Consider the following 27595-nt stretch of genomic DNA (forward strand, 5'->3'; position numbering starts at 1 on the left):
GTATAGTTCCCCTTAAAGCTGGCGGTGTGTTACCATCTTAACAAAGGGATGTCCTTACAGACCAGTTTCATCATACAGAGGAGGATAACAATTGAATAATAACTCATCATTCTAAAATAACTCAAACATGCAACCATTGAGCTAATAAGCCTAGTGGTTAGAGCATTGGACCAGTAACAGAAAGGTTGCTGGGTCAAATCCCTGAGCTGACAAAGTAAAAATCTGTTGTTCTGCCCCCAAGCAAGGCAGTTAATGTCACAAATCCCGCCGAAGATGGTGCCTCTTCCTGTTCGGGCGGTGCTCGGCGGTCGTCGTCGCCGGCCTACTAGCTGCCATCGATTCCCTCTCCTTTTGTTTCTGTTAGTTTGGTCTAATTGGTTACACCTGTTTTGAGTTTAGTTTTGTTTGTAGGCTATTTAAGGGCACTAGGCCCGCTGGCTATTGTGCGGGCTTGTTCTCTGTTTTATGATGTTGGTTTAATTTGTGGTCTCTATTTTTCCGGACAGTTTTAGTCCTGTTTGTTTGGACCGGTTGTTTCATGCACCCTTGTGTTTTGCATGTCCGTTTTTCGCTGTCATTGGAATAAAGATCCACATACGGAACAAACCTGCACTCTGCGCTTGACTCCTCCACCCACCATTCATAGAAGCCATAACAGTTAACCCACTGTTCCCGGGCGCCGAAGACGTAGATGTCGATTAAGGCAGCCCCCCGCACCTCTCTGATTCAGAGGGGCTTGGTTAAATGCGGAAGACACATTTCCGTTGAAGGCATTCAGTTGTACAACTGGCTAGGTATCCCTCTATCCCCTAATTGGGAATTTCCAATGCTATCCAGCATTAGCTCATTAGCTGGGAAAGAATTGTTGGAAGTGGGCCACAGTTCTAAGCATAGGAGGGCCAACAATCTCCATGGCACTAGATTAACATGCCACGGCTTTAGCCTTAATAACAGAGGCCCAATTGTATGGTGCTGCTGAGAAGACCAGATACTTAAGGCCAGCAAAGCCATTGGGGATGTGTGTTTTAATTTATACAGTGTATGCTAAAAGCTGTGAAAACATGAACACATTGTCAGCTAAGGCAGGGTTCAAGGGGTCACTGGGCAAATGGTGAATAACTATTGATTAAATTGATACATACTGTACTAACCTATTTGATCCATCTTAGATACTCTCTTCTACAACAACATGCCGTTAATTGTTTGGCCACTTCCTTGGTCAATTGAACATTCTCTATTTTCTCTTTACATGACAAATGTTACTACACAGATTTTGTGAACCAAACTCTCTCAAGTGAAGTACAACTTCTGAGTTACGTAATCTTTCTCTATAGGAGGCTTGAATATTGATGCCAGATTGTAGGATAGGTTTCTAAGCAGGAGCGGTCCTGTCTGGTTTTCAGAAACACCTTTGACACATTCCTTGCTAAGAAAGGTTAGTGGCCCAATAAAGCAGTCTGCATAATGAGATGCTCAAGCTCTTCTGTCTAGAGGACATCGTTATCTTTGTCACTGCTGTCGTGCATAGGAGGTTGTGAAATTTAGCAAAGATAATAGTGGGGGCCCAGATTCAGCAGACAGAATGGGAGTTATTATGGGCCTTCATCAGTTTCTTGCAAATGAGGAGTTTACAAAGAAAAAGTGAGTCAATGGAAGAGATATCCCACTGGGCAAAAACTGGTTGTATTAACGTTGTTTCCACTTCATTTCAACCAAAAGATAAAATGTAAAGACTTTGAATCAACGTGGAAAACTGATTGGATTTGAAAAAAGTAATCACTGTAAGATATGTTTTTTTTATTTAATCACCCAACTTTTAACCTAAATCCAATTACATGGTGACATGTTTTGGATATTTCACGTTGAATTCACATTAGTTGACAACTCAACCAAATGTCAATAAAAACTAAATGTTGTGGGATGTTTCAGAGTAACATGCGGGCAATGCTTAGCAAAGGGCACCAGCTGACCAGTACTGTCCCATTGATTGGGAAAGAAATGGTGGGGACAGGGAGCCTAAAGAGATGACAAGTCAGTTCTGGGCAGTGAGGGTGGCCCACATGATACTGGCTTGAGTGATAGATGAAAATATAAAAGAACGCCACGCCAAACGTTGCATACACTTCGAGAAGCCACAGAGTCGCGCCCATTTTGAGAAAAGGACATCCATGGTTGCATTCAGAATTTGCAGTCACACAGGAAAAATGTGCGAAGGCTCTCCTGGACAGAAAGAAACAGGGCCAATGGGTGCAGATCTTGAGGGAGGCTCAGGGTCTGACAGTATGTGCAGACAGACACCCAGGCAGTGGACAGAAATGAAGGTGCCGCTGACGTAGAGCATTGTGGCTCCATAAAGAAAGAGGCCGTTTGATGTGTTTGTGTTCCCCAGGCCCAAGCCCAAGCTCATGCATGTCTCCAGACAGCGTCTGCCTGCTCAGTTGGAGGAAAAGACCCAGCAAAGATGCAAGGTGCGCTTCTTTGTCTGTCATGGATTGAAGGCGTAAGATGCTTTCTATTGTCGTATTTCCGCTGATACAAATTCTCGAATCAAAACTAGCTCTCAGTAGCCCTCCTTCTCCCTGAGGAAAACAGTGAATCATCTGAATGAGCTCCATTTGAATTGTAACATAAAAATATTCCATTCCAGTCAATGAATAAAGGTGAGATGTTACAACAACTGTAGATGGGCCTTTTAATAGGACATGGACTAGACATGGAAAGAAAGGGCGAACAAACACAAAGGTTCTAGACATTGTGTGGCCTTCATTTTTGACAGCCTGCTTCAGGTAACTAATAGGCTAGTTCTTATCCAGTGCTCATGTGCATGGGGATGGATGACCATGATTCGCCTTCCAGGCCTTTCCTTGGATTAGGTCCAAAATGTGCTGGGAATTTATGCTAAATGTAACCACAATTCTAGGCGTCCTCGTTTTTAAGAAAATAGTGATGGAATAGGATTGAGCTTAAGAGCATTGCTCAATGACGAGAAGGCCATTTAAAGAACACTCAATGAAACAATCTTTGATTACAGCAACTATTGAGCAAAGCATTAGGGTTAGTGCAATCCAGGTTCTTGGGACTTTCCTACCCCAAACCCTAACCCTTACCATAACCTTCACCATAACCCTTACCTAACCGTAACCTTAACCGTTACCTTAACCATTTTAAATGTCAACTTCAATGGGGTGACGTCTGTGTTGGACATCCCAAGGATTCCAGATAGCAAGGACCAAAGCATTACTGAGACAAAGAAGCTGATGAATGAGGCTCAGAAGTACATGCATGAGCCCACAGGCCCGGCAAAGGTATTTTATGGCCTAGTAGTAAATGGAGTAATTGGATTTGGCTCATCTGTAAATTATCCCTCCAGATTTAAGCTATTCGGGCTGGGAATTGCCAGTGACCTCACAATATTATCATGATAGTTAGGTGCCGATACGATATGCATTGCGAGTCTCACGATTCTATATGTATTGTGATTTGACGTTCCAAACATTGCTCACGTTATGTCTACAGCAGAGGGACAAGAAAGAGACATGAGAAATGTTTTATCAATTATGGATATAAAAGTGCTGAAAACAAATTGGCTCCCTATGTTAAAAAGATGGGGAACAAGCTATGAAGGAAAAATACTGTTTTGGTGCAGGTACAGCCAACTAGTGCAAAAATAATATTGAAATATTGTCAAAACTATACAATATGATATATCATCAAAAATAATATCCCGATATGTAACTGTATTGATTTATTTCACCCAATAAGCTATGCGTCAGGTCAGGAGTTTCACACATTCTTACCGCAGGTACCATGTTCAATAATTAAATAGCAACAATTCAATAAAGGATACCTGGGAAAGTAATATTGGAATGTGTTAGCATACTCTTACCATGTTATTATAATGTATCCCATGCCGTAATGTTCTACTTTTGATTTAGTGCACAATACAGGCCCGCTCAGAGTATACACCCCCTCTTTGTTTGTTATTGTTTTCATTAGATTTCAAAGGAATTTCATAAAGGACAGAAAAGAACACAGTTCCTAAAATGTGTCAGTCCTTCCCAGTCTCCCTTCTTTTCCCGTCCACTCGATTTACTTTCTAATTTAAATGTGCCTTGACCGGACACCTCCCCGCCATCTCTAACAAAAGATATAGGTGCATCGTGTATGTTGTAATGAAGGGACTCTACACCTTTTCCCTCCTCCCCTCATCCTGTATCTGGGTGCTGTGGACCATGAGGCTCAGAGAATAACAGAGGGAAGACACTTTGATGTCTCAATGCTTGTTTACAAGGTCAACTATAGTTACTTTTTAGGTCAGAAATTATTGCAAGCCTCATAAATAAGACATTACATAGTCTCCTCCCACAACCGCTGTGGAGAGCCATGAATCTGGCAAGCGTAACTAGACATGGCATTGTCTGTTGGATTCAAGAATATACATTTTTCTTTAATGTATTTATTTTACATAGTAAGTTGACTGAGAACACATGGTCAGCCAGGTCAAACAATCATAGGTAAGACTATGCAAAGACATTCAACAGCAACAAGCAACAGTCAGGTGTTCTAGAACTGCATTATAACCCCTGAAAGTGTATCACACCTTTTGACAAGCTTTGATGATTTTTTCATTCATCAGTCATTCCTACAACATTCCTTGGTAACTACTGATGTTTACATCACAAAGTTTTTGTCAGCAAAGAACTAGTCCATTTTTTTGTGTAACCAGTTGAACTAGTTTTGAGTGACAATTTTCAATCTTACAAATAAACCTTACATTGCCTCATGATTATTCAGACATGACAAACCCACAGACAATGTGAAATACCATGTTGGTCTTCCTCTACCTCTGTTCCTCAGCCTGTTGCTTTAGGCCAGGTCAGACCATATGGCACACTCACCGGCCTTTGTCTCAGTATTTGCCTGTTATTGTTTTCCCATGGTTTCTAAGGGAATAGATTATATAAAAAGGGAACACATTTCTTCAATTTTTATATATTTGTTCTCATGTTCCCGACTCTTTCATTTGCACTGTATAAACACACACATTTTCCTTTCTGTAGTAATGATTATTTTCCAAATTTTTTGCATGCACTCTGACCGGACCCTTCCCCGCCATCTCAAACAAAAGGTATTACGCAGTTTCATTTATTCACATGAAAATATTTGTTTTTACACACCTTTAATAACAAACATCTCCATCACAATTTATGGTTTTGAATAGAGGGTACCAATGTCACATTACCAGCTTTGGTCAAAGATCACAGATGTTGGATGTTTGAAACACTGTTTATGAAGGACTGAGCACGCATGGATACAGTAAGGTGCTGAGAAAAAAAGGATGACTGACTGGATTAGAGGTCGACCGATTATGATTTTTCAACGCCGATACCGATTATTGGAGGTCCCAAAAAAAGTAGATACCGATTAATCAGCCGATTTTTACATATATTTGTAATAATGACAATACTGAATGAACAATACAACAATACTGAATGAACAATGAACCCATTTATTTTAACTTCATATAATACAAAAATAAAATCTATTTAGTTTGAAATAAAAAGTCTGATTACTGATTGTTATGAAAACTTGAAATCAGCCCTAATTAATCCGTCGACCTCTAGACTGGATGTTTTTTTTGTGTGTGCCTAAAAATGAGTGTTGTCATGGATCATTCAAATGTATTACTAGGCTACTACTATCTCTTCTCTTTTAGTATAGTTGGGATAAAGTACTAGGAGCAAGTAGACCTATGAAGTATAGAAATTCTACCCTTGGTAGGCAAGGTCACGTTATTGCTTACTTATAGCCTACGTGGGGGTTGCAAGTGGGATGAAAAGGTGGTGCATGCCAGTGTCATTTCCTGCCATGACCTCAGACTATCAGCAATGGTGAATACATTTGCGCCCCCTGCTGCAAGCGTCTGATCAGTAGGCTATATAACCATGTTATTACAATATAATACTTTGCTCACGCCTCCACCAAATTGTAATCAAAATGTATCATTTCAATTAAATACATCGAGGACGATGTGCTTAACACATAACTATCCGACCTAGTACTTAAACAAAACTAAGTGACACTTTTCAGAGTTACATGTCTTAACGTCGTCATAGGGGTGCATGTTTAAACCAATAGAAGCTCAGGGATAGAAACGGGCCTCCTCCTTACAAATTGAGGCTGAACTCAACTCACATTGAGGCCGAACTAAACTCTTGCGTCAGCCAATCACTCTAGACGGGCTGTAGGAAATATATTCACCGGTTTATTTCCCCAAAGAGTAGACAGTCTGTACTCGAAGAACGAACTACTTCAACAACCCAAGAAAACTTTGGGGCATGATGAATCTGAAGTTTTGAGCTCATGACAGAAATTACACTAGGGGAATAAACACGATGAACTGAGGACAATTTGAGATTTAAATAATTACGCTGAAAATAAAGAAGAAGAACAAAGAAGATACTAATGTTTATGATATATTGTATCATTATCATCTTAAAAATGAGACACATCGTCTGAGTAAAAAAAATTGCCGCGGAAGTTACCCAAACTATATTCTCGACATTTCAAGATTGCCAGCAATAATATCGACAAGCCATACTGCGGCAATGGATTCAGGCAGCAAGGTAGGCTAATTGTATGAGTGAGGCTAACGACTAGTTGGCAGTATTCGTAGAAACCAATGTACAAAACTGTGTATGTGTTTGTGTCTCTCTGAGAGAAAGAGAGAGATAGAGAGAAGCTAAGAGAGATAGAGGGAAGCTAGCTTCCCAGTAATTAAAACTGATTAGGTTAGCTTGAGACTCTCAAACTGCCTAGCTGTGTTAATGTCAATGGGTTCCGAATACTAAGTCTTTTTTAAAGAAGTTACACTAGCTAGCCCATCATGTAATTGTTTTATTCAATTGAAACGTAAAACGTGTGTGCTGTGCTGCTCACCATCGTCTTTGGACGCAGTCGGATATGCGGCTGCTGGGGAAAATGCAGCACAGGCGCGATCGCATTAAGTCAGGTCGTGGGGTAGGCCTACTACGTTCATGGCCGCTAATTGGCTATTCATAATCCCCATCCATACATTACAAACTAGCTGCGTCCTGGCCAATTGTAAACCCTATCCCCTCTGTTGACATCATGACTGTATCTGGTGTAGTAATCCATTTATAAAGTAGTGGATTAAAATTAGCTCAGTGAAGAGCATGATGGCATTACTCACAGGAAGGCAGCACATTAAAGTCTAAAGATGATTAAATATTATCTGTTTTATCACAGCATATGAGGTCTTCACTTCATTTTTGTTCATTTTCACATTGCATTTGATGTAACATTTGCTTATTGTTGTTTTACAATAGTAAAAGGAAGAGAGTGAGACGTGACTCATCTGGTCTCTGATATGGCTGACTTACCACTGACTGCTGATGCTGTGTGGTTAGCTACCCCCCTGACAACTTTAAAGTCACTTCCCCCAGCCCTCACTTAGAGTTTACTTCTGGTTGAAATGGTAAACATGTTTATTGTTATTTGTCTGTAACCCCTTTTATGGTTAGGCATAGACGTTCGATTTCCTGGCGCTCAGCTGGAACACAATTAAAATTACCCCTTTCCAGTCATTCCCATTAGGCCAGTGTTTAGCTTTTGTCAGACATCTTGAGCTTTGAGCATGTGTCCAGGCTAACACCGCACTGAGCATGTCTACTGGTTTATAATCAGCATTTCGTGGTTGGGCATCGCACTCTGGCTTGTGCTTATGATCCCTGAGTGTGTGCAGCACAGCTGGACAGGGAGTGGGCAGTCAGCGTGTGGGTAGAACCAGGGGTTGGTGACACAGGGTGTGGCGGATATCTGGCTATATGTCAAAAGCCAAAATACCAATGAGCTGTCCCCAGCCATGGTTCAGTCCTGTGTGCATAACATTGTAATAAGCATTTGTCAATGATATTCTGGTTCATACTGTATGTCTGCAAGGTAAAGCAGGCTACGTTTTGGCTCTAGGATAAATGTCCTCTTTGCCAGTCTAGAGCTTTCCAAGGAAATCATTGTATTGCATTTTACATATGGCTGTGACGTTCATGGAATTTTGGATGACTGTAATTGGCCAACCAAATGACCGTGGTCTCCGTAATAACCATTCGAATAGCACATTTTCTCCTTTCCTCCACTCCTGACTACATGTGCTGCCATAAAAAAATATTTGAATAGAAGAACAGGCATCCTCATTCAAATCAATGATGGCATAATGAGTTGGCTGGTGGCCATCGTGAGTGTAACCATGGTAGCAAAGCAGGAAGTAAAAGCAAAAAGTCTAAAATATACCGGTTAAGACTATGTTGTCACAAATCTGGGACCAGCACCGTTGCTAAATAGCATAGCTGGTCCCGTTGTTGCAAAGAGTTATTGGAATTAGAATCCCATTGTCTTCACCTTTGTCATCTTCAACCTAGAGTAAAACAGGAAGTGTACCCATCAATATGTGCTGTGATTTGTTGATTCAACTCAACTGACATTACAAAAAATACATTCCGTTGCATCAGTTAACATCATTTGAATTTACATACTACATACCATGGAAATTATTGCAACACAATACCAGGCATCCATTGTTAGTGTACCCAGAAGTTAACCAGTCAAATTGCCAGGGTAAGAGGTTCCAAGCCCATTCTTTTCACCGATTGCTACAACACCTTGCTTGTTTCAGTAAGGGGCAACAAAATTTAATCACATCGGTAAGAGTCCATGTTATCACAGAAACAGACTCAACCGCACCAATGCCCGACTGTCCTGTCTTCAGTCAGTTTTTTTTAAACAGTTATTTTATTTTCATGACAGTCTTCATCCATTAACCGTCAGCTACACAGTAATTATGCCAGCCCTAATTAGATTTTTTAGTCTCACCCAGAGTGAGTGAGTGCGTCCATTTTCATACTGGTCCCCTGTGGGAATTGAACCCACAACACTGTCGTTGCAAGCACCATGGGCTACCAACTGAACCACACAGGACCATTGCTGAGACATTGCCCTCTTAGCCTCACGTTGATACACCTGTTCAGATAGACACCTCCCCTGCCTGACTGCTCACCCCAGGGGTGTTTAACTTCTCCCAACCTCTCTCCAAAACAAAATACTGTCTAACCTATTTGTTCCTATTATAGACTGGATAACAAGCATTTCCTTCCAACACAAAGCCTTCCGATTTATGGGCAGTTTGGGCACAAGTTGTAAGTCCCTTTAAAGCTCGACTGAACAAAATACTTTGTTTTAGTTCAGTGGAAGCCTCTTTTTCTCTTGGGTAAGAATCAAGGTAATTGGGGCAAGCGTACAGTTGACCTGGTCTGTGGTGAGTGGAATAACTCTAAGAAGCAATTAGATTTTTAACTGAGTGGACAGTTCTGGCTTTTGATTAAACCTAAAGCCGGCATTCAGTTCCTTCCTTCTAAAAACTTAATTCCACTCAATCCACTGGCTTCTTCCACTCACTTTATTTCCCTCTGCATGACTGCCCCTTCAGTATGCCCTTTCAATATAAGTGTCAGTGTGTTCTAATGAGGCCTAAATACTTTTTATATAAAAGATGGGATTAAGAGATCTGTGAATGCTGTAATTGAAACAGGCAGAAACGTAGGGCCTAATTCATTTCCTCAAAAAAAGTGGAAGGCATTGTGCACACTGTACTGACCTCTGCTAATCGCTTTTCATGTGAAGGAGAGTTTGGTTAAATCTGTAAAGCTGTAGTGTAGTGTACAGGCTCATTCGCTTGTTCTCCATAGAGCTATACTGTATCTGAGATTGTGTCAGGTTTGAACAAACACCTGCACCAAATATCAGTGGGAAATTCAATGGATCAGAAATACACGTGTATGGAAACGTTTTGTTTGTATCTGACAGTCTTTACTTTATTACATTTTGTTTGACAGGTACAGTGCATATTAATTCATCCACATTACTGTAAATGTGCCAGTTTTTGCCATCCCCCTAATTTTCAACTGCAGTCGATCCATTGACCTCTTTGTTTTAGACCATGTTATGGACCATAGACTTGTTCCTGTGAACTCTTCACTCAGTGAATGACTAAGGGAGGCAGTCAGGATACACAGGAGGGGCTCTGTGCTGTCCTGTGCTGTGAGTCAGGTTAGGGAGGAGGATGAGGGAGTGATATTAGGTTCCCCTGTGAAACCCGAGGCTGTCAAGGAGGTGACGTTTGCAGGGACGTGAGGCTGGCGGCATAGCCATCATTGAGAGCCATAGGCGAGGTGAGTATGTGGGGAACTGGGAGCTGTGGCACAGCCAGCCATGGCTTCTGCTTTCTGAACAGAACTAGGCCTATCGGAAACCTCAGATGTTTAGATTAGAGAAGGCCCTTAACCTTACAGCACCTGAGGGTGATTCACATTATATCTGTATGTACTGTTGTCACTTACAGACTGTCACTGTAACATGGCCTTGCTCATCAATATGATACAGTGTTTCCCAGCGGTACTTTTAGCAGAGGCTGAGGTGTTTGAAGAGGGGGACTAGAGAAAGGTTATACAATACACTGGAACTGGATGACTAATGCATTATACTATAGGTGTCACTTACAGGGAAGATGTGGCTGTAAACATTTCACAGCAGGAAGTAATTCTGTTTCACCAGACATCCTCCCAAAACCAGTGAGGTCAGTTTTAAGGCTTTGGTCACCTGACAAAGTGCTGATATGATGTGAAAAAGGGTTCCGTCTTACATTGTACCTACTTGGAATTGACTCTCACAATTCCACATACCTCTGTTATACAACTCTGGCCCATCCCTGCTCACCATCGTCATTCGTCAGGGCAGTATACCATGTTTCCTTGTTGGACTGCTTGTTGATCACATAAAGTCGATTTTAATTGACCTAACGACCTCCAATATAACCCATGAACTGTGTTGAGTAAACTGTTGCTCAAGGAACAGGCCTTATGATCACTTTAGATGTTTGCTCAAGCCCAGACTATCTCATACATCAATGTAAAGAGATTTTACTGTTGATGCATTTAGCTGAGGCAGGTCTGAAACGTAAAAATTCACTATAATCATATATTTGGAGAGAGATTGTTGTTGTTTTTTTGTTCCATTTTACATCTGAATATTAAATTTTTATTGATCCGAGGTAGATGTGACTAAAATTATAGTCTACATTTGAGACATTTATCTTTTTGTGTTAGTACTAATTTAAATAGTGAGAAATAATCCCTTTTGCGCTAACTAGGCCTAAAGCAACCGTCACCAATACTACAGCCCACTCACTGTGACTGGGCAAAAATTTACAGACTCACTCCTGAGAAGGAGGAGATTGATTTGCATGGAAGTTTATCTTTGGGAGGAATGTAAACTTGGCTGGTGGCAGCAGCTGTTTTATAACAATGGTGTTTGTTTAAAGGGCCAGTGTAGTCTTTAAGGCTGTGATAACCATCTCAGAGCTGGAGGGCGTGACTTCATCGTTTCCAAGGTGAATGATACGTGACCATCCCCTTTCAGAAAGAATACAGTGGAATGTTTTCTGATAGCAAACCATACAACACAAGATCTACCCTGATGGTGTGTGTTTACATCCTGTGCTAGGGCTGGTTATAACAACCCAGCCATGGAGTTGTTGAACCCCTGCGACTCATTGCTTGTGTGGAACTTTATTGGTTAAGCTGCTACTTTTTCAGACTTAAACTTACCCCACCTCACTTTCAGACCTGCCCTTGTTTAGGTCTCTATTACTGAGCCATACTAAGATTGCTGTGTAGTGAGTGTTTCCAGCCCACTTTGTAGCTCCCACCCTTTTCAAGAATCTCAGAATGAACAGAAATGGAATGCCTTCCCTTTTGTTTAGAATAGCCTTGAGCACTTGTTCTCAACAGATATTTTAGGTGAGGTAGGCCAAGTTCATTAGTGCCCTTTAAAGCAGCATTTTTTTTAAAGAGGATCCTTAAATAAATACAATTTCCCTGTCAGATAATCCCATGTCAGATATGGCTGTGTAACTCAGTTGGTACAGTAGAGCATGGCTCTTGCAATGTTGTGGGTTTGATTCCCACGAGGGACCAGTATGAAAAAAGTATGAAAATGTATGCTCACTATTTTATTTAACCTGGCAAGTCAGTTAAGAACAAATTCATATTTTACAATGACGGCCTACCCCAGCCAAACCCTCCCCTAACCTGGACGACGCCTGGCCAATTGTGAGCCACCTTATGGGACTCCCGATCACGGCCGGTTGTGATACTGCGATCAAACCAGGGTCTGTAATGACACTTCTAGCACTGAGATGCAGTGCCTTAGACCAATGCGCCACTCGGGAGCCTAACTTAAGTTGCTCTGCATTAGAGCGTCTGCTGAAGTACTAAAATGTAGATAGTCTTTTACGCTTCTGCTACTTTCTGTTCATCATATATGCACAGTCACTTTAACGATACCTACATGTACATACTACCTCAATAAGCCTGACTAACAGGTTTCTGTAAATAGCCTTTTTTGGGGGGACTATTGGTTAGAGCCTGTAAGTAAGCATTTCACTGTAAGGTATACATGTGACAAAAAAACTTTGATTTGATTTGATTTGATCTTCCAGGGGGGCCTAGTTTATCTCATGAATAGGAAGCACATATAGGCTGTCATGCAAGTTTATCTAGTTGAGTGCTTTTTGTGACAATGTGTCAGAGCCTACTGTATATTTACCCTTGCAGAAATACATTTTGGGATGGTTCACTTTCCCTTACATTTTACAGACATTTAGGATCTTGTCATAACTACACTGGCTTTAAGTTTAGAATCAGTCACAACATGAGTACGAAAGAGGATCTCAGCTTCCATAGCAACTGGTGTAAAGCATTAAGGCTAAATCTTATGTCAGAACAGCCATGTCACTATCAAAACATCACCACAGATACAGACAACTCCTAAACACAGGAAAACTCCCAGTACCAGTAGCCCACATATCTCTTCTCCACACGATTGTAACCAACAAAAAACGATATCCCAATATGCCTACAATACAGACAATACGCCACAGACACACTGCATAATGGCTCACCTAATATGTGTTTGTGTGTATGTATGTGTGTTAACTTGATGGCAAGAGGAAAATATCTGCCTTCCTTGTGGCTCCACTGGGATTATGCCAATCAAACAATTTTAGAAATAACAGGAACACAGACAATGACTGAGGCTAGATCACCCCTCTCCTGAGAGGGCTGGGTGTGGACACGTGGTCCTAATGCACAAATATTTAGGCTTACAATCAACCACCTGAGGTGGACAGATTTAGGATGAATTCCCCGTTCTCTGTGCTTGGCCTGAGGCTAGGTTGCCTTCTTGCAAGTTATGTCACTATCACACACATTTGGGGCAGTACAATCAGCTATTGCGCAATGTAGGACACTAGCCCATTCTATAGAAACTGCAGCTCAAGTTAGGCAAGTTTTTTTTCATTTCGGGGGAGGAAAACAAATATTTAGAAACTAAAGCATTACCAGGCCCAAAATCCTTAGATTGGTTTGCAGTTAATCAACAACACAGGAGGTCCACACAAATGACATGAGTCATGACGGGACAATCAATATGTTTTGTATGCCGTCTTCAGGGTGTTGACAGTGATTACTTGTCAAACTAGTTGAACAAGATAAAGTCAATGGATATTGTACAACTAAATTGATTAACCTTTACAGTACAGTGTGCCAAGGAGGTTCTCACCAAAATATGCCTTAAGGCCTGTCTAGCCTAGGCCTAGGCTATATGGAATGGCAACAACAGGATAGCTTAGCCTAGAGATTTGTATTCTTAAGACAATAAGTCTATCAACTCCAAGTACCTCCAAGCTGCTCTTTTCATGCTCTGATACAGTACAGACATTTGGAGAGAGGGGATTTCTAACAGACTTTCTCTCCTGTCTATATGCAGCAAGTGACCTTCCAGTTGATGCTGACGGTGGGAACAGCAGTGATTGGCTCGCTGCAGTTTGGTTACAACACGGGTGTCATCAACGCCCCTCAGAAGGTGAGTCCACGGGAACTAGATTGGGTGGGGAGGTGGGGCTGATGTGTCTTGTGGGAATTGGATGGGGAAGGCTTATCTATATTTATCCAAGTGACACCGTGCTCGAATCTTCCCCAACACCTTTTCCCAGATGAGACTGCCGCTGTGTCTGCCTTGGCCAGTCAAGATGTTCTCTGCAACACGTGAAAAAAGGGGAGCTAATAATATCTCAAGTATCTCTTCCAAGGCACTCTCCATTAAAGGGCCTCTGTGATGTGCAAAGGACTGTTTTCATGCCCCGAAGGGGCTCAGATTGTAAGTGAGGTGACAGCCAGGAGAGTGCTACTCACTCCGCTAAAGGGAACATCATTTAGGAGCTCTCAGTGAGACGTGTCTCCAAAAATGGAATTAAGTTATTTTCCATTTACTTAAACAAAAAGTGTTTCTTTGACCCTACTCCTTCACATTTCTCGTGAAAGTGGATCCCTTGAACAGTTTTGTACTGTAGCTGCTAAATCTACAAAATGGTTTTGTTTACTGAAAGCTCACAATATCCAGGGGATATTAGGTCTTGTGGGTCATAATAATCTTTCAGTTTCAAATAAAATAAAATTTGATTAGTCACATGCGCTGAATACAACAGGTGTAGTAGACCTTGCAGTGAAATGCTTACTTACCAGCCCCTAACCGACAGTGCAGTTTAAAAAAATACGGATAAGAATAAGAGATAAAAGTAACAAGTAATTAAAGATCAGCAGTAAAAAATAACAATATCTACAGGTGGGTGCTGGTACAGAGTCAATGTGCGGGTTAGTTGAGGTAATATGTACATGTAGATAGAGTTAATTAAAGTTACTTTGCGTAGATGACAACAGATAGTGGTGGTGGTGGGGTGGGGGTGGGGGGGTGATGCTCAGGAGTCTTACAGCTTGGGGAAGAAGCTTTTTAGAAGCCTCTTGGACCTAGACTTGGCGCTCCGGTACCGCTTGCCATGTGTTAGCAAAGAGAACAGTCTATGACTAGGGTGGCTGGAGTCTTTGCCAATTATGGTGGTCTGCTTAAAACATGTTGGTATTACAGACTCGGACAGGGAGAGGTTGAAAATGTCAGTGAAGACACTTGCTAGTTGGTCAGCGCATGCTCGCAGTACACGTCCTGGTAATCCATCTGCGGCCTTGTGAATGTTGACCTGTCTGAAGATCTTACATCGGCTGCGGAGAGCGTGATCACACAGTCTTCCGGTACAGCTGGTGCTCTCATGCATGCTTCAGTATTATTTGTTATTTAGGTGAAAGGGCTAATCCACACAGTATTGGTCTTTGTCTGAACAAGCCTTTTGGCAGCTCGGCTCATAGTTCCAGGTGCTTTGTTGCCTGAATACATGGGACACCTGCCCTCTCCATTACTTTTGATATATGAGGGGCTCTGTGTGATCTACAGTCCCAGCTGTCTCCTGTCCTGATGTTCCTTTCTCAGGAGACCACTTATTGCTCCTTCACACACACTCATTTGTCTGTCAGTACCTACCTGTCATACCTACCAAGCGCTTCAATTGATGTTTGGGAGCCAGCACTGTTTTGTGAATAGAATAGTAGGCTACAGATGTAGGATCTTAATTTGAGCCAAGTTTGCTACAGCAGAAAAATAATCCTACAGTAACAGGAAAAGTGATTATTATGTGGATTATAATGGAAATTTTTGTAGGAATTTATATATTTTTTGTTAAGGCAAATCAAGTCTGAAATTTCAAGGTGACAAAGACAAACTTTAGAAGCCTTTTTAAAACTGAAATACACTACAAGTGTGCAATTCCTGATGTTCAGGAAAATTCTCAGCAACAAAAGAGTAATCAAATTAAGATCCTACATCTGTACACAATAGGGAAGAAAATAATACTTTGATACCTGTTTATTACAGACCGGTAGACATTCTGATTGGTTAAACCCCCCAGCGGTGAATAATTCAAATGTGATTGTAGGACCAGATGATCTAGTTCTAAGTATAAGCCTAGCTGAGGTGTAGAGGTGGGGTGCCCTCCTGTAAGAGTGGTCAGGGGGGGGCAGTGGTGAGAAGGGGGTGGATATTTTTATTTATTTTATTTTTATTTCACCTTTATTTAACCAGGTAGGCAAGTTGAGAACAAGTTCTCATTTACAATTGAGACCTGGCCAAGATAAAGCAAAGCAGTTCGACACATACAACAACACATGGAGTAAAACAAACATACATGTAGAGGACATGGATATGTAGAGGTTTGCTGTCATTCAGACACTGGGCCAGTGTAAACCTGCCCTCCCTTCCCCTCCTCAGTCTCAGCTGAGGTCCCAGTTACGTATATACACACACATACGCACACTGACACATGCTCAGTAATACCACACAATGCCACAGCTGTTTAGAAGCAACATACAGAGTGCAGGGAAGTGGACTCTACAAGGTGTCAAAAGTGTTGACATCCAATGCTTCCCACAGTTGTGTCAAGTTGGCTGAATGTCCTTTGGGTGGTGGACCATTCTTGGTACACACGGGAAACTGTTGAGCGTGAACAACCCAGCAGCGTTGCAGTTCTAGACACACTACTACCATACACTGTTCAAAGGCCCTTAAATATTTTGTCTTGCCCATTTACCCTCTAAATGGCACACATACACAATCCATGTTTCAAGTGTCTTAAGGCTTAAAAATCCTTCTTTAACCTGCCTCCTCCTCTTCATCTAGACCAGTGGTCGCCAATGGTCGATCTTCAAGGTATTCCTAGTCGATCACCAAATATTTCTGTAGAAAAGCCAACGAACAATAAAGGCTTGCACTCCTTTTTTAAAGTCATGTTGAGCTGTTGCTGCACCGGGTAAGCGAAGTGTTCCCATGAGACAAACTCCGACTACCCGGCGGACTGGCAAATCTGTTACTAAATCGAGTGCACCTACTACACTGCCCAATCGGATAGCTCAAATCACCGTGGCTACAGAGCTTCCATGACCCTGGCCACAGCCAAGTTTAATAGGCTGCTAGCCTACTTTAGATTGAATCATTTTTAAAACCATGACCACAGAGAGACTGTCAACGAATACGGCAAAGAGATGCTGTTTTTATGAGTGAGTTCATGTTTAAGTTTATATTCAGCACTGTCACAGTTTTTTTATTTCTCCTTTATTTAACCAGGTAGGACGGTTGAGAACAAGTTCTCATTTACAACTGCGATCTGGCCAAGATAAAGCAAAGCAGTGCGACACAAAGAACAACACAGAGTTACACATGGGATAAACAAAAGTACAGTCAATAACACAATAGAAAAATCTATATACAGTGTGTGCAAATGGAGTAAGATTAGGGAGGTAAGGCAACATATAGGCCATAGTGGTGAAGTAATTACAATGTAGCATTAACACTGGGGTGATAGATGTGCAGAAGATGATGCAAGTAGAGATACTGGAGTGCAAAGGAGAAAAAAATTAATAACAATATGGGGATGAGGTAGTTGGGTGGGCTATTTATAGATGGGCTGTGTACAGGTGCAATGATCAGTAAGCTGCTCTGACAGCTGATGTCACTATTCTACACTATTACAAAACGCGCTTCTCCGTACTTCCGCTCGGGCTGCAGCTGCAATGAATGAGTAGCCAAGTATCGATAGCCCTGCATTTTATTATTATTAGCAGCTTGTGTCGATTTTTAATTTGAAGGAATATTTCACTTTCTCTGGTCATAGGAACAACATGAATTTGTGCATGAGGCAGATGCGGTGCGGCTCGAGTTTCGCGATCAGATGGAAGACGGTGTCCCCTTTCTCTGGTCAGTCTCAATAGAAGAAAGGAATGAGAGAGCAGGGACCGTGAGAGGCGGATGGGAAAAATAGTTTTGAACGGTCATCCAACTTGGAATTCCAAGTCAGTCGGAAACTCGGGCATCTTTCTAGAGCTCTGACTTTTCGACCTGAAGATCCCTGATGTCGTAATTTGACCTCGTTGACCATCAGTCCAGTAAAATAAAAAAGCGAATTATTTCAATTCATGCTCCACAGTGCCTCACAAGTGCTAAACCAACTGATCTATTTTGTTATCAAAGCTCGAGTTTTAAAATATGATATGGTCTGATTAACAATATTGGCAGGCCAATGATATAGCCAATATGCTGTGATAATGTGTTAGGCCTACTTCCCAAACATCATTCCTACAAAACTGTTTGTGTGAGGTTAATGTAAAAAAAAAATCTGAGCAGTAGATCTCAGCTTGCTTTTTGACTGCGAAAGTGATCTTGACTCAGAAAAGGTTGGTGACCACTGATCTAGACTGACTGAATAAGGGATCAAAGCATTCACTTGGATTCCCCTGTTTAGTCTATGTCATGGAAAGAGCAGGTGTTCCTAATGTTTTGTACACTCCGTGTATATGGTGACCCTTAATAACCCCCAGCCCAAATCTCCATCTCTCTCTCCGATGTGATTGCAGCCCTTCCGCTCTAAAGACTGTAGCACTGATTAGATTAGGTGTCTCTCAAGTGCCCTGGTTTGCTTCTCCACCCTGCCTGCCGGCTCCAAATTGGGCCCCTTGTAGCACAGACAGACGGACCTGAATGCCTCCGCATTGCCAGGCCAGGAGTCCACAGAGACAGTAATGCTTTAATCAGTACAGGGTCACCGGTCATGAATGGACAGCTTTTTTCATTGTGGCCAGGTGCGTGCTAGGTCTTGAGTCAGACACAAGCCTATTCAGAGAAATCAAGAATAAGAAATGAAAGGTAGACTTGCCATTCTCTATCTGTAAGAATGTTTATTTTATGGAACTATATTGACAGTGTTGGGCTATACCATATCTTGAACAGCATACCCAGCTTACCTCTCCTGCCCTATAAAATACATTAACAGATCTATATCAATCACTCAGCATTATATAATTATTGGTAAAGGGTATATTGTATAATCTATCAGTAAAGCACATGACAGGAGCCAGCAGTGATATTTGGGAGAGGAGGACAGGAGGGGGCAGGGCTCAGTGCCGAGTACTAGAAGTGCTAGATAGAGGTAGAGGGAGTCCTAGACATATGACAGTTGTCAGTGTGCCACGGCAGAGACCTGGGGGGAGGGGGACATTCCTCCCAGCCTGTACCACTTAACTTCCAGCACAAGCTGATCAGATATATGTATGTTTATCAACACTGAGTCACTGTGGGGGAAGGGGCTGAAACCTGACACCTCGCTCTCCCACAAACGACCTTGTTGCTGGAATACAATCCTCTACCTCCATCTACTGGCCATACATCAAACAGCAGCCACCTGGCCAATGGCAATGAGGACAAGGAAACACCTTTTTTTACTGTCTCTTACATTACTGTATGTCTATGGTACATTTGACTATGATTTGTGTCTATGGCAGTGTTGTGAGCTTGTGTTGTTTTCTCTCCTGCTCTGCTAGGTTATTGAGAGGTTCCTCAACGAAACATGGTTCGACCGGTACCAGGAGCCCATCACCAAGACCTCCCTCACCACCCTGTGGTCCATCTCCGTCGCCATCTTCTCTGTTGGCGGCATCTTCGGCTCCTTCTCCGTGGGCCTGTTCGTTAACCGCTTTGGCAGGTAAATACGACACTTCACAATGTTTATTTACAACTGTGTTATGTGAGATGATCTTACATGTGTGATATGTAAATGTCTGTAAGTAGGTGGACTATAATTGACATGACTATTTCTGTGGTGTCTACAGGAGGAACTCCATGCTCATGGCCAACGTGCTGGCCTTTGTCTCCGCTGCTCTCATGGGCTTCTCTAAGATGGGTGGCTCGTGGGAGATGCTGATCATCGGGCGCTTCGTGGTGGGCCTCTACTCCGGCCTCTCCACTGGCTTTGTGCCGATGTACGTGGGTGAGGTGGCCCCCACTGCCCTCCGAGGAGCCTTGGGCACCCTCCACCAGCTAGGCATCGTCACAGGCATCCTGATGGCACAGGTCAGTGCCAATGGGCACAGGGATATCGGATAGAGAATAATGGATGATTTGTATGCTTTTCCAAAGGAATCTCTTTGAGAGCTGTGCTATATGATAATCTGATGGTGGTCTAACTATGTGTTGTGCTTCAGGTGTTTGGCATGGAGGCCTTAATGGGGAACGCATCTCTGTGGCCCTTCCTGCTGGGCTTCACTTTCATCCCAGCACTAGTGCAGTGTGCACTGCTGCCCTTCTGCCCCGAGAGCCCCCGCTTCCTCCTCATCAACCGTAACGAGGAGAACAAGGCCAAGACTGGTGAGTAGAGTACATTTATACACAAACACACATTCATACACTTGATGTCATCAGTTCAGCCAATGTCAGTTCTGTCAGTTTGAATGAGTTGAAAATGATCTAAAATAAGGGCCATGTTTCAATAAATGTGTTTAATTTAAATTTATCCCTTGAATTGCCTGAATTGATCTGGTATGGAGTGACCCAGCCCTAGCAGACTGTAATGTAACCTCCATTCTCGCTCTGTCTCTGTCAGTCCTGAAGAAGCTGCGTGGGACCACAGACGTGAGTGCAGACATGCAGGAGATGAAGGAGGAGGCCAGGCAGATGATGAGGGAGAAGAAGGTGACCATCCTAGAGCTGTTCCGTTCACCACTCTACCGCCAGCCCATCTTCATCGCTATCATGCTTCAGCTCTCCCAGCAGCTGTCTGGCATCAACGCTGTGAGTCACCTCTCCTACACACTTCTCACCCCAAACACATACAGCAGGGTTCCCCTGATTTGGTGGTTTTATTTAGCCCCCCAGGTTTTTTATTTGTTATTGTTCAACATAGAAGACTACAATAACACCAGGAAATCAGCTCCAAGTTTGTTCCCAAGTATTCCCACGCATAATAGAGAGACACGTGATCGTATACAACTGGTTTGAAGTGATTATGTTTTTGTCAAATATTAAATCTGTTTGGGCTTCTTGCAGTCAATTTGTAGTCTACAAATTATTTGTAATTTTGTTCCAGCCCACCGACCATCTGCTCAAGAAAAAATGGCCCTCGGCTGAATCTAGTTGATGATCCCTGACATACAGTATACTACCTATTTTGCAACTCTAAACTGTGCTATTGGTGTCCTGCAGGTTTTCTACTACTCTACCCGTATCTTTGAGAAGGCCGGAGTTGCTCAGCCTGTTTATGCTACAATTGGTGCCGGTGTGGTCAACACAGCCTTCACTGTGGTGTCGGTGAGTAACTGTGGCAGATGTGCATGTGTCATTTATGGTGCACATGATGTACCACATTAGGGGTTGGCCAGTGTAACTCAACCCTCTCTCCTCTCAGTTGTTTGTGGTGGAGCGCGCCGGACGCAGGTCTCTCCACTTGCTGGGGCTGATAGGAATGGCAGGCGCTGCCGTTCTGATGACCGTCGCTCTGGCTCTGCTGGTACGTAGACTAACTACAGCACACTTCACATAAGGCTAGCAGCTCTCATACGGAATGAATGAGGAAAAACACTTGGTTTATTGATACACGTCCTTGTAAATATAATATGTTGAATGAATACCAGTAGTTTAACCCCCTGCTGTCTGTTTGTCTTCCATCAGGAACAGCTGCCGTGGATGTCCTACGTGAGCATCGTGGCCATCTTTGCCTTTGTGGCATTCTTTGAGATTGGCCCGGGTCCCATCCCCTGGTTCATCGTGGCTGAGCTGTTCTCCCAAGGACCCCGGCCCTCGGCCTTCGCTGTGGCTGGCTTCTCTAACTGGACCGCCAACTTCATAGTGGGCATGGCCTTCCAGTATGTAGAGGTAAGCACTGAGCACAGCCTTGTTAGTCACTGATGCTCATCATGGTAGATGTTGTCTGCATACTCATCTCGATTAGGGTTGCAAAAGTACTGGTATTTTACGAAAGTTACTGGAATCTTCATTAATTTTGGTAATTAACAGAAAATGTATGGTAATCTATCGTAAATGTTGTCATTTATACTTTAATAATCAAAAATCAAAAATCATATATAGTATGAATTTGTTATATCTGTGTCCATATTGTCCATAAACCATGTGGTTCAAGAGAACATAACCCAATTAAGGAAAAAAATCTACATTGGCATTATTTTCCATTAACTCTGCAACTCTTCCAAACATTTATTCTGTTCACAGCTGCCACCAGTTTGATGCCAAAACACTGAAAACTAATAAATGTTGACTTAGTAAAATAAATAGAAGTGTGTTAAGAATTAATAAAGCATATTTGCTGAAACCCTCATATTAAACATCAATGGAATTCACTAAGTTGAAGATAATTTAGGATCATGTTTTACAGCTTTGTCATTCTAATGTTTATTTTAAAATCATCTTATTTAATTATTTCATACATATTTATATATGATAAGGTTGCACCCTTTTTCAAGGTCAGTCTCGCAAAAAGACGCATTCTTGCGTTTTAACTACCCGCTATTCAAAGTGCTCTGAACAAATTAAGGGAATTGTTCACAAACATTGGCACATCCTAAAATCCGATGATAGTCTCGGTAATATGTTTTCGGACCTTCCCTTGGTCATATTCTCGCGGGGCAGAAATCTCAGAGACCAATTGGTAAACTCTGATTTACCACCCCAAGATATTCCTGAACAACGTCTATTTGCGCCCCTACTGGATGGAAATTACACATGTAATGGCTGTGCTCAATGCAATGGCACTTATAAATGTAGATCCTTCAAACACCCACAAACAGGGAAATCGAAAGCGAATTAAAAGTACGTATCTCAGAGCATCGTAGCACCATTAGGTGTAAAAACTTTACTTATCCAGTTGCGGCCCACTTCTTGGAGGCAGGCCACTCGATTTCGTCTCTGCGTTATATTGGCATCGAACATGTCACCCTCCCTAGGAGAGGGGGTGACCTTGATAATTTATTGTTAAAACGAGAGGCTGCCTGGATCTTTAGTTTAAAGACCCTTGCGCCCTTCGGTCTCAACGTAGACTTTGATCTGAAGCCATTCTTGGGATTATTGTGACTTTGCCATTGTAATTGTGTGTTAACTTGTATAGTCAATTTAATCTATGATCATATGCTATCCATTTGTTTGTATGCTGTTCTTTGTATGACATTTTAATATTTGATTATTAACCAATGATATTAGGCCACTCCTGGCCATGATTACAGACACCTGTGTCTTTTGACACCATATAAACGAGTCATCCCGCAGTGTTTGTGATTATACCCTGATGAAGACAGCTTGGCTGTCGAAACGTTGGTATTACATTTTTGCATCTGAGCTCCAAGAGTGTGCGGCTTTCTTTTATTTTCAAGGTTGCACCAAGGGCCAGGGATAATTACAGACACCTGTAAAAATCTAAAGTGCCCAAAAGGGCCGCTAGATGTCTTGTGATAGATTACATAAAATCCTTGAAAGATACCAACATTCTAGTAGTTTACTGATAAACTTAGAAAGTTTCCAGTAATATACCCACTCTTTGCAATCCTAATCTTGATATACTGAATGTGAACTGTTAGTTTGAAGACGTGTTTGTTTGGAGCCCACTGCTTAATGAACATGATCTTCAATGTTCTCTCTCCTTCTTTTCTCCGTCTCGCCCTACAGGAGTTGTGTGGCCCTTATGTCTTTGTCATCTTCACTATACTGCTGCTCAGCTTCTTCATCTTCACCTACTTCAAGGTGCCTGAGACCAAGGGCCGGACATTTGACGAAATCTCTGCCGGGTTCCGCCAGTCGGCTGGCACCGGGGTAGAGAAGCACTCACCGGAGGAGCTCAACAGCCTGGGGGCTGACTCTCAGCTCTGAGCACCTGTCCCTCCCCTCTCCTCTCGTCCCACACCCCCTGCTGAGGCCTGGCTATGAACCCTCCTTCACCACCCCAACATGAGGGGACCAGAGTAGCCCACTCAATGATTTGTGCAAACTGACTACTAAACTGACACACTGGCTGCCATCACATTTCAGGTATGTTCACCAAACAGAGAACAGATGCCCCTCACCTCCTGCTCGATCCTCTGTCTCAAAGTCTCAAGCGCTCCTTCTCTTCTCATCACAACAAACACTTGGTGGGGGAGGGAACCTGGGTGTAAGGGGGTGGGTTGGCATGGTAGATAGAAGGAAATTAACTTTAAATTTCAATTAACTTCAAATTTTATATCAGAAAGTCAAATCCTGTGTTACTTTTACTTTATTTTTCTTCCTTCGTCTGTTATCTTTCTCATTTTGTCATTTTAGATATCCATGCTTCTGCCTCTTATGCAGGTCTCAATTATTTTCATTGAATACCCTCAAGAAATTGCATGCCTTGTAAATATGTTTTTACCAACTCACTTTTAATCTCTGATAGGCTTTTAATTATTTTTTACAAATGGATTTCTTAAGGAAAAATAAATAAAATCATAAAGATAATTTTGTATGTTTATGTCTTAGTTAAAAGACACAGTTACAAATGAGCCAGCTGTTATAAGTTACTGTATGCATACATTTTATATTTAATTCCCAAGCAATACCCATGAGCATGAATTTTACACTATGAAATCATGGGACTATTTGAGACATTTCTACTCTTTTTTGTATAGCAAACTATACTCAGTTGAAAAGCAACATCAGCCCATTTTACTGCAGACTAATATAGATGTAAAATATACCCAAATCTGACTTACAACCCCCCCACCTCTAAAACGTAACTGAAGTCCCTCACAACTTTGAGTTTAAACGCCTGGTCCAAAATCATACAAGGCATACACTCCCAGTAGAGCCTTCTAGCAGTTCACAAGACTGTACGTTGTTCTCTGATCTTGTGCCTTTGACAGAAAAGGAGGCTGCCTTTCAAACAGTAACCAAATGTAATGTGGCTTCCAGCCTTACCAAGGTCTGCTTCATCCTGAAAGTGCTTTTAGACCCTTCGGGGTCAAACTCCCAGCTAATGCTCCATGTTCCTTGAAAAGTGGTGACTTTCTTTTTGGGTGCTTTTCATTATTGTAACTCCACAATGCCTTTGGCATAGTTCAGCACTGCTGCTTCCTTGTTGAACTTAGTTTTGTGACGCATAGCTGACAATCCTGTATAGTCAGCTGATATAGCCAACAGCATCTATTGATGTAAGCGGCTCCTGTCTTTGACTGCTGTGCCACTGTAAGAATGTTTTCTATTTTCTAATAAATGTTTTTGAGAAAAGTTTTCTTTTTAGCAGCACTTTATCATCCCAATATTGGCTGTTTTGTTACTGAAAATCTTCCGTAATTGTAGTTGGAGCTTGGCTCAAAATGTTTTTACCAAATATGGAACCTTATGTTACTGATAAGAGACTGAAGAGCTACTGTTGGATTACATGATATCATTGTTGTTGTTTAACTAGTACATCTCTACATTCACAGATCTATGTTATTTGAGGTCATAAGGTTGGTAGAATATGTTTTATAATCAAATAAAAGCTAATCTGGCCAGTTGAATACGTTTTTGAAGTGGTCTAAATAGTTTTAGTAATGCACCTTGACCCGAACAGAACTCCACAAGCAATATCCATTGTAGTCATTCCATGCTGAGTTTGTGTGTTCGAATCCATGCAAATATATAGTTTGTGTCTTTCAAAATATATGGGACTCTTTCTCTTCTCCACCAACAATGTGTCGGTTAGACACCGCAAACTCATTGACTGTAAGTCTCCCTAAGTCATCAAATGGCAGGATCAATGTAGACACCAAGACTTGACTGTCCTTTAGATATGCCTGATTGAACTCCAACCTTGTGATGGAGAGCAAAAGATGCACTTACGGACTGAAATCAAATGCAGTGTACTTTGTGTGTATAGTTTGACAATTATATTTGGGCATTTTATAAACCCATTTATTAACACAGAATATATGCATAAAAGAGTTGTAGAAATCCATCACTGCACAGAATAATTGTCTAAAAGGGCCACAATACTTATAATGTAAATACAACAAATAGTAAAGGACCCAAATGTATAAAATATGTTATGTTAGTTACTACCTATAGAGGAATATGACTAGTTTCGGTAGTTGTGCATCTACACACCTGCCTTTATTTTGTCTGATTTCCTGTCTGAAGAAATATCGTATGAGATAACTATTAACACAATCTCACTTCAGCTTTGTACATGAACCATTGAATGATATATACTATTTATTAGATGCCTAATTTATTAGTGTTGTTTTTATTTTCTACACATTTTAGTAAACAGTATGCATTAAATTTTTGTAAAAGCGCATGTTTATATGTTGGGTGAAAATGAACCTCTAACAGAATGATCTTCTGTAAAACAGTGTGCCATGGTGTCAATCTCCTGATGGTTTTATTTTCTTTTGTAAGATGTGTGGTTGGATGTTTGACTCAATAAAACAAGCATACAGGAAAACGTCAATTAGCTGGGTTCCTTATTTTCACAACAATTCATTTCAGATTGTAATCAATGACTGCAGATGCTCTAAATGCCTTCTACTTTTCTAATAATTGATTTGCCTGACTGGGCTGATGAGGCAGTGGATTGCGCAGTCAGCTGGAACAGAGTAAATAGGCATTTCATCTAACCATCATAGATTTAGCCCGTGGTAACTTGTGGAATAGACTCCGGCTGGAATGCAGTTTTAACCAATCAAATCCAAAATTAGACATACCCCTTGTATAATATTTTATAAGCTTTGTAGGAGAGGAGGCCTTACTGATTTATAAATGCCACCATGCTGTTGCCAGGGAAACAAAAATGTATCTTTCTATTAATTTGTAGACGTGTGTGCGTACGCATGTGTGTGAGCGTGAATTTGCATCAGTGAGTGTGTATGTCTGGGTAAGTGGCCAGATAAGGTGGTTCTCCCTGTGTCAAAGGAAACTTTGAAGATCACAAGGTCAGAGCCAGTCTGATCCCAGGACAATTGAACCCAAAATCTCTCCCCCCAAGACCAGCTCTCTCCCCGGGCTGCCCCCCCCCTGTCTCCCTGTCTCTCTCTCTCTCTCTCTCTCTCTCTCTCTCTCTCTCTCATGGGGACCACACAAGCCAGTACACTCTGAATGACCCCTATCTAACCGATGAATTCACTGACCATACGATTGGGACTTTATGGCCATGGAGTCTCATCGTTCAGTGCACCTTTTTATCTGATACAGTGCTTTGCAAAAGTATTCATCCCCCTCTGCGTTTTTTCCTATTTTGTTGCATTACAACCTGTAATTTAAATAGATTTTTATTTGGATTTCATGTAATGGACATACACTAAATAGTCCATATTGGTGAAGTGAAATTAAAACAATTACTTGTTTCAAAAAATAAAAAATATATAAAATGGAAAATTGATGCGTGCATATGTATTCACCCCGAAATAAGATCTGGTGCAACCAATTACCTTCAGAATTCACATAATTAGTTAAATAAAATCCACCTGTGTGCAATCTAAGTGTCACATGATCTGTCACATGATCTCAGTATATATATACAGTTGAAGTCAGAAGTTTGTAGGTTGGAGTCATTCAAACTCATTTTTCAATCACTCTACAAATTTCTTGTTAACAAACTATAGTTTTGGCAAGTCAGTTAGGACATCTACTGTGTGCATGACACAAGTAATTTTTCCCAAAATTGTTTGTAATTCACTGTATCACAATTCCAGTGGGTCAGACGTTTACATAGACTAAGTTGACTGTGCCTTTAAACAGCTTGGAAAATTCCAGAAAA

At 41.6% G+C, this 27595-nt stretch overlaps 2 protein-coding genes across 7 annotated transcripts in view; one reads left to right on the forward strand and one right to left on the reverse strand.

Annotated features, from left to right (window-relative positions):
- Positions 1-7019, reverse strand: part of LOC109896830 (polyhomeotic-like protein 2) — a 75032-nt gene extending 68013 nt beyond the window's left edge. For 3 of the 6 annotated variants that reach the window (XM_031808162.1, XM_020491253.2, XM_020491234.2), the window contains exon 1: positions 6940-7019. In XM_031808162.1, coding sequence (XP_031664022.1) covers positions 6940-7004 — 65 coding nt within the window. In that variant the 5' untranslated portion in view covers positions 7005-7019. The remainder of the gene's footprint in view (positions 1-6939) is intronic. The other 3 variants (XM_020491225.2, XM_020491262.2, XM_020491217.2) reach the window with 1 other exon arrangement.
- LOC109896865 (solute carrier family 2, facilitated glucose transporter member 1-like) lies at positions 6194-26290 on the forward strand. Its single transcript, XM_020491284.2, has 10 exons — positions 6194-6626; positions 13900-13995; positions 19386-19546; positions 19674-19914; positions 20046-20208; positions 20444-20631; positions 21043-21147; positions 21245-21346; positions 21508-21711; positions 23512-26290. The coding sequence occupies exons 1-10, from the start codon at positions 6609-6611 to the stop codon at positions 23710-23712; spliced, it is 1479 nt and encodes a 492-aa protein (XP_020346873.1). The 5' UTR covers positions 6194-6608; the 3' UTR covers positions 23713-26290.
- Positions 26291-27595: the final 1305 nt, after the last annotated feature.

This window comes from Oncorhynchus kisutch, linkage group LG1 (genome assembly GCF_002021735.2).
Source record: "Oncorhynchus kisutch isolate 150728-3 linkage group LG1, Okis_V2, whole genome shotgun sequence".
In the NCBI taxonomy this organism is placed as follows: Eukaryota; Metazoa; Chordata; class Actinopteri; order Salmoniformes; family Salmonidae; genus Oncorhynchus; species Oncorhynchus kisutch.

Coding starts and splice junctions, on each gene's coding strand:
- LOC109896865 (XM_020491284.2), top strand. Junction 20,632..21,042: donor AGCTGTCTGGCATCAACGCT/GTGAGTCACCTC, acceptor GGTGTCCTGCAG/GTTTTCTACTACTCTACCCG. Junction 21,148..21,244: donor CAGCCTTCACTGTGGTGTCG/GTGAGTAACTGT, acceptor CTCTCCTCTCAG/TTGTTTGTGGTGGAGCGCGC.